Genomic DNA, 7,221 nt, shown 5'->3' on the forward strand with positions numbered 1-7,221 from the left:
ATCGCCTGCCGCAACGCCCAGAAGAGCGAAGCCACGCGAGACCTCATCCTGGCCACCCACCCCGCCGCTCAGGTCTCTACCGTGGAAGTGGACCTGGGTAACCTGGCTTCCGTCCTGCGTGTCGCCCGTGAGCTCCGCTGCAGGTATCGCACCTCCATCCTCCACCCCACCGGACCCCCCTGTCTGCCCTCCGCCCCTCACCCCTGTGCTCTTCCCCACGCAGGTTTCAGCGCCTGGACTTCGTCTACCTCAATGCTGGGATCATGCCCAACCCACACGTGAACTTCAAGGCACTCTGGCATGGTCTCCTCACCGGGTAGGAGATGTTGGGGGGGGTCTGGTCCCCAGCTTGAGGGCAGGGTGGGGTGCTGGCAGCACCATCGCGGCCAAGGCATGCCCTCGGGTCCAGGGCTGAAGACCCCATCTCCCTTGCCCAGCGTGGCACAGAGCACATCCCTGTGGGATGCATGGCCTTGCATGGGGTGGGCTTGGCAGCTGGGTGAAGTGCTGGGGTGCTCCAAGGCACCCAGTGCTGCTTCTGATCCCTGGCGTGAGGCCTGCTGCATGCAAGGGGAGGGCAAGAGTTCACCCAAAGCTTGCAGCTCCTGGCACTAGGTGTTGAGTGAAAAATGCTGGTGCGTTGCTGGGGAGGTGGAGTTTGCTCTTACTGGGTCTCCTACTGTTGTTCTGGTTCTGCTGTAGGTTTTTGTAGTTGTTCTCAGCTGTGGATCACGGTATTTTTGAAGCTAATAGTTGAAGCTAATAGTTGATGCTTGTTCTATAAGCACCATGGGGAAGCTGAGCTAGGGAGCAAAGTGACTTGCTTTAAGTCTAATACAGTTGTTGGGGTGTTGAACATAGATGCTAGACTGCTGTTCTTATCTGAATTAGGCATGGCCTTAGGTCTTAGTTCCATGCTGGAGCTTGATTTTTGTTATCTGAATGTGAAATGGAAAAGCAAGACTTTTTTTAATGGTACTGTACTGTGGTGAAGTGAAGGAAGGGACAAGTCTTCTCTGGTCTAGTCAGTATTGAGACACTTCCAAATAAAGGGGCTGGGATAGCCTGTAAACTTTTTCCAGGCATTTTTTCATGGATTAATAGAACCCTTGAAATTGTGTGGAGCCTGTGAGGTGGGGGATACTTCTGAAGGACTGAAGTGGGGGAGCAGTAGATGCCTCCTGGCAGTGTTCTTGTCTAACACCTGTCCTTGGCTTCCAGGAGGGTGCTTCACATGCTGACCACTGCGGAAGGAATAATGACCCAGACGGACAGGCTTAACGGAGATGGACTGCAGGAGGTGTTTGCTACCAACCTCTTCGGACACTTCATCCTGGTGAGGCTGTGTATGAAGATCAAGCCCTTGGTCTGGTGGTTGGTGTGGGTAGGGATGGGTACAGGCGGTACTTATGAGTCAGTTCTGTCTTACAGGTTCGGATGCTGATGCAGGCTGCAGCCTGACAGATAAGGAATGATAGGGCAAAGGTCTCGGGCTTTGTTAAAATAGCAATAAATGGTGATAGTCATTGTTGCAAGGGTTAATATAATCTCGAGGTTACTCTAGTTAGTCAGTGGATAGAGGTAAACCACACATAGTTCTCTCTGTCCAGGGTGAATACCAAGATTTGGCTATATGAATTCTGAGGTGCTCAACTGAGCTCTGTAAGAGAACGGTGGCTGCTTGTAAATGCTCCTGGTGGACCTTGGGCTGAAGTTATACCTGAGCAGCGGCTTCTGGCTTGTCTAGTGAAGATTGGCCAAGACTAGGAAAGCTGAGATAAGCTCGTGGCTTTTGAGAACTGCAAAGGTAACTGCAAGTCTTTAAAATTACTGTGTTAAATAAATTAACAACTGTTTTGCAGGTTCGTCAACTTCAGTCTCTACTCTGCGGTAATGAAAAGCCCTCGCGACTCATCTGGACCTCTTCCAGCAATGCCAGGGAGTCTGCCTTCAGCCTTTCTGACTATCAGCATGCCAAGGGGCAGGAATCATACAGTTCCTCCAAATATGCTACTGACCTGACAAGTGTGGTTCTGAACAGGAAATTTAATAAGCAGGTGATGATGGGGTTTGCATGTCTGAAGAAACCTAATGAGCTCCTACTATTTATAATTATCATTACGTTGTTGTTACCTAGTTACATTTGTTCATAGCAATCTGATATGTTCCTTATGCACATGTAAGAACTAAACGTAGCTGAGGTTGAACTGGTGGTGTGGGTGGTGGAGAATCTGCCAGAGAGATTGGTTCTGGGGTTCTTGTCAGAAAAACTTTTGAAAGCAGAAGATTTTAGGAGCGGTCCCTAACTTGCAAGCTCTAGCTGTCTCTTTAGACCAAAGAATCGGTCTTAAAGAACAAAGAGCTGCTGCTCTTTTCAGGCGTACCTGCCTATCAGAACAGGGCTGCTGTCTCTCCTGATGGCTCTATACTGCTATTCAAGTTTGTCACACTAAGATGTATGAGCAACCTGCCTTCCCTGTCATGGGGGATTGCCGGATTTTGTTGGCGAGCTGCAGTCCTAGTCCAGTGATAGTGATTGCACTCTTCTGAAATACTTCAGGAGAAAATGGTTTAATCCTAGAAGGCTGAACTCTTATCTCTTAAAGGTGAAGTAGCCTTTGATTTGAGCGGGCTGTAATTTGTGGGGTGACTGCTGTTGCTGCTGAGCTGCATGTAGACTGCAACGTGAGGTTGTGATGTGTTGCGAGGCTGCGCCTTCTGTCTCATGGGCTTGCAACGGGCACGGATTTAACATGAACATCTCCAATTTGGACCTCTCAGAAATCATTACATCTAATCACTCTCTGGCTCTGGTAACTTCAGAGAGGAGAGCATCTGCTATTAACTGGTCTCTATACTCACTGTCATTTTCTTGCTGAGAAGTACTGGGAAGGAAGGAGTATGATCCATTCTTAAACTAACTGTTGTGTATTTTCACACTGTCTTGGTTTCTTCTCTGCAGGGTCTGTATTCCAGTGTTGTTTGTCCTGGTCTCGTTATGTCTAACATGACCTACAGAATTTTACCAGTTTTTCTGTGGAAGCTGCTAATGCCCATCATGTGGTTGGTAAGTGGATCTTCTGGCTGGTTTTGGGTTGCAATATACTTCACTGCAAATGATGTGCAGCGTGCTTCTGGCTCCTTGCTACCCATGCTGCTATACAGCTCTTCCTTCTGTTCCACGGGGCAGGCTGGTCCCTCTGCAAACCTTCCCTTTGGCGTCTTGGGGCCCTGGTTTCCAAGCTGAGTTTGGAGGTTTGGTGCTGGACAGCACTGTACGTAGAGCCAGGGTTCAGCCCTTCAGCCATAGCAGCGTCTGTCAAGGCTCTCTTTGGAAGGTTTGCCAGCCTGTTGTGGGCTTGTGAAACCCTATCGTTTTGGTGGCAGCAGAGCTCAGGACAAAACTTGGCCCATGCTTTGAAATGCTGTTCGTTTCTATAACAGACTGTATTTTTCCGTGTTCTTCTTTCCATCCCTCTAGGAGGCAGTGTCTCCTGCTCTCTTCTTTCTATCCCTCTGGAAAGCAAAGTTTGCTGCTTTCTATTGCCTCTTCCCCTGCTTCCCCAAAACTTTCCTTGCCTTTCTTCCTCTGGGCTTCAGCTTTTCAGGTTCACTACAGTTCTGTCCCTGCATGCAGGCTGCTTGCTCTGGGCCTTGATGCTCTTGCTGCAAGATTGCCCTTTCTGCTTAAGCGGCCCCAGCTGGCAGCAGCTGATCCTAACGGATCACATTTTTCCTGGCAGTGGAGAGGCAATGCCTTCTCACTTGTCCTCAACACTGGCAGTATTGCAGATCCTCTCTGCCTCCTGCCTGATGTGCTCTTGAGACCATTCAAGAAGAGGTGCCCGCAAGGCATGTGTGGCCCGTTGCCTCTTGCTTTGGGGGTGAGCTCTGTGTGGGGGCACGGAGCCAGGCTTGCTGATCTGGTGGGTGGCTCCAGAGACCAGAGTTTGTGTGATAAAGAGATGCTTTAATCATAAGTGTGCAGTGTTACCTGTAGTTAACTTTGAGAAACATTTTTACCTCTGGTAGATGATCTGGTGTGGCTGGGCTGCGGAGGGCTTGCCAAAGAAACCCTGGGCCAAAATACAGATTCTGTCATGTACTTCTTTTCCCCCTCAGATCCGCTTTTTTGCCAAAACTTACACTCTGACACCATATAACGGAGCAGAAGCTCATGTGAGTAGTTCACAACTTGATTTTAATATTCCTCCCTTCTGTGTAGCTCTTCCAGCGTCTGCTGGCTTGAACAAAGAGGCTGTCTGCCAGGCTGGTGGGTGGGTGCTGTATTTCCCCCCTGCACAGCTTACAGCAGTGAGTGCCGGGGGACCAGCGGTGACCAGGGCTGATCCAACAGGTGATGCTTTTTGCCCTTTATCAGGTGCCCATAAAATAAATGATTTTGGAAAAACACTATTCCTTCCCTCTTGGTCAGGGAGAATGCCGCTCTCCCCGTTGGCGGTCAAGCAGCCATAGACATGCGGGCAGAGGGGAGGGAGGTGGGTCATGCAGGGCACAGTGCGCACCAAGAACAGTAGTGAGCAAGTTCAGCCATGTGAACTGCTTTAGTGGTTTAGCACTGGGACACTGGTTTACTGTTGGCTCAGGTGGGTCACAGCTGAGGGGAGCCAGCTCAGAACTTCTCTAGATACCAAGTCTTCCCTGGCTTGGTAAAAGCCCCTGTGGTGTGTTCTCCTGTGGCATTGGCAGTCAGGTCCTTGACTGCAGGCTTGGTCGGGACAGTGTGTGCTAGACTTGGTACACGTTTGTGCTCTTCTTCCTAGGTGTGGCTGTTCAAACAGAAGCCAGAGTACCTGGATGCGCTTGTCAAATACCACAGCTGTACTTCTGGACTGGGGAAGAGCTATGTGGAGCCCAGAAAGGTAAACGGAATGACAGCCTTGTGCTGCCAGGGACTTGGCTATGGGTTTGCCATCTGCCTTGCGTGAAAGGGTTGGTGCCAAGGGTTGGTGCCAAGTCCTGTGGCTGGAGTGGAAACAAGATGCATGTTGAATGCTGACGTGGGGTTATCTGTGAGGTTTCCTAGAGTAACTCCTGGCTCAGGCTGGAGTGGAAGCAATGGTTGGAACAGGATGAGTGTGTAATGATGCTTCCCCAAAATATGTTCTGGCTTGTGCCCTGGTGATGGATGCCTTTAGTTGCCTCTCTGTGAATGTAGAAGCTCTGGAGATGCACCCTGCTATCCCCAGAGCTGCCCTCAAGCATCTGTGCTGGCTGCCACCGAGGTGGTGGTCTCACAGTTTTCTTATTGTCTTCCAGATTGATGTGGATGAAGAAACTGCTGAGAAATTTTACCAAAAGCTGTTGGAGCTGGAGAAGCAGACTCTAGAGAGATACAGTGATCTCCTAGATTAAGTAAAGCCAGTCCCAGGGGGATAACAGGCTCGTATCGGTAGATGGGCTTTCTTCATTCTGGTGCTGCTTGTGTTGCCTGCTGTTCTGCAGGCACATGGCTTCAGACCCCATCTTCCTTCTCGACAGAAGTGAACAGTTCCTGAAAATGGAAATGCGAAAACTGAAGAGAAATACTTAGTCTTTCTGGTATGGGATTTTTTTTCTGGCATAAAACTGGAGACCTAGAGTAGGTGGAGACTGTCTTAACATAGTTGCAAAGCAGTGTCTGGCAAAAGCAGGACTGAACTGTGCACAGTTTGGGAACAGCCTCAAAACACGTGGTTTAAATCTGGCTTAGGGCAGGAAAGGCAACAGTCTGGGACGCTGCCCTGCATCTTGGCTCTACCAGTCTTTCTAGACGGCTCAAACACATACCTGTGGCTGATCCTGAAGTACTTGAAGGCCCATCTTCAGTAGAGCTGTTCTTCATTTGTACACCAAAGCTGGGGCCGGTTCTCCAGATGTGCTCAATAAGATTGAACCTTACTGGAAGTCAGGCTCTGCACAGCATCTGAAGCCAAGCTTCTGAAGAGCTGGCCTGAGAAGCACACCCCTTGCCTCAACTGTGAGGACAGATGCCTTGCTGTCCCCTGGGTATGGGGCCATATATGTTGTAACCACAACTGTCTGGAAAGACTGAAGCTGTTGATGTTACCCTGGGCTCAGGGCTAGTCTGCTCCATTTGTAGCAAGAGTGAGAGGTTACCATGTTATTTTATCTATTTAACTGTCTTTTTATATACATTTACTGTACCAAACGTTCTTCCTGTTGTCTGTCTGGGGATCTTCACCAAGTACCTGGTGTACTTCAAGTGCTGCAATGAATAAATGACTGGAACTGACTTGTCCTTGCTGTAGTGGTGTCTTTACTCCAATAGCTGGCTGCTTTTGACTCGGAGGGCTGGAAGGGAGGTTGGTTTGTTGCCTTGCACAATAAGCCCGTGCATACCTGGGAACCGTGGTGTCTGTTCTCTCCTGCCGTAGGAGAGTTGTTAACCACCTCTTTGGGCTTACTTCTCGTGTTCCTCCTAGTTAATGAAAGACATGAGTGTCTTCTGAAGGCTTCTGTGTGGTTTTGTGTGTTGGGCGCCTGTGGGGTGTCTGGGAGTCTTTCCCAGCCTTAGGCATTTGGGAGATGTAGATGCCTGGTGCTTGCTCACCCTGATGCATCACAGAATTACTGATTTAATGCTCCCTAGTAAGGGAGTGTTACAGTGTGCCCAGGGGTTGGCTCAGGGGTCTGTGCAGAAGCACAGAGCTGGCATCTGGGAGAATCCAGGCTCTGCAGAGGCTCTTCATTGAGTCGGCTTGTAGGGATACAGATTTAAAGAATCTTGCTTCTATTTTTTTTTTTTCCTTCTTCCCACCCTCCATTGTTTTCGAGCATCTCTACAAAGAGGAGGGATACTGCTAGCAGTAGAAATAGCTCAGTCTTGAGTTGGGGCTGAGCAACACCTCTCAGCTCAGCCCTCGTGTGAATACCTGAGCTACCAGCGCTGGTGTGGGTGGGAACGCGCTCTGTTTTGGCCTGACGCTGGAACAGAACGAGAAGCTGGCCACTGTGGAGTGGTGCTTCCCTTGGCTATGGCTGTAGCTGTTGAGAGTTGTGAAGCAGGTTGGGGTGTACTTATGTGGACCTTTATTTAAATGCAATAAAATCTGTCCCAGCACTGGATCTGGGTGCTGCGTTCTGGAACCCGCTGGGGCCAGAGCCCCCCCCTTCTGGTGCTGTTTCTTCTCCACAGGGGCAGAGTCAGTGGCTGGCTGTCTCTTCAACTTGGTGTACTTGATTCCCCACAGCATCCTA

The 7,221-nt window shown here is 49.8% G+C and overlaps 1 protein-coding gene across 1 annotated transcript; it reads left to right on the top strand.

Annotated features, from left to right (window-relative positions):
• Positions 1-6: 6 nt before the first annotated feature.
• Positions 7-5,469, top strand: HSD17B7 (hydroxysteroid (17-beta) dehydrogenase 7; the record flags this gene model as incomplete). The annotated part of the gene is made up of 8 exons (XM_009580274.1): positions 7-143; positions 224-316; positions 1,222-1,336; positions 1,863-2,057; positions 2,963-3,067; positions 4,123-4,179; positions 4,785-4,883; positions 5,281-5,469. Coding segments are annotated over 8 exons (897 nt in total), but the record flags the coding sequence as incomplete, so codon positions are not given.
• Positions 5,470-7,221: the final 1,752 nt, after the last annotated feature.

This window comes from Fulmarus glacialis, unplaced genomic scaffold (genome assembly GCF_000690835.1).
Source record: "Fulmarus glacialis isolate BGI_N327 unplaced genomic scaffold, ASM69083v1 scaffold26706, whole genome shotgun sequence".
Taxonomy (NCBI): Eukaryota; Metazoa; Chordata; class Aves; order Procellariiformes; family Procellariidae; genus Fulmarus; species Fulmarus glacialis.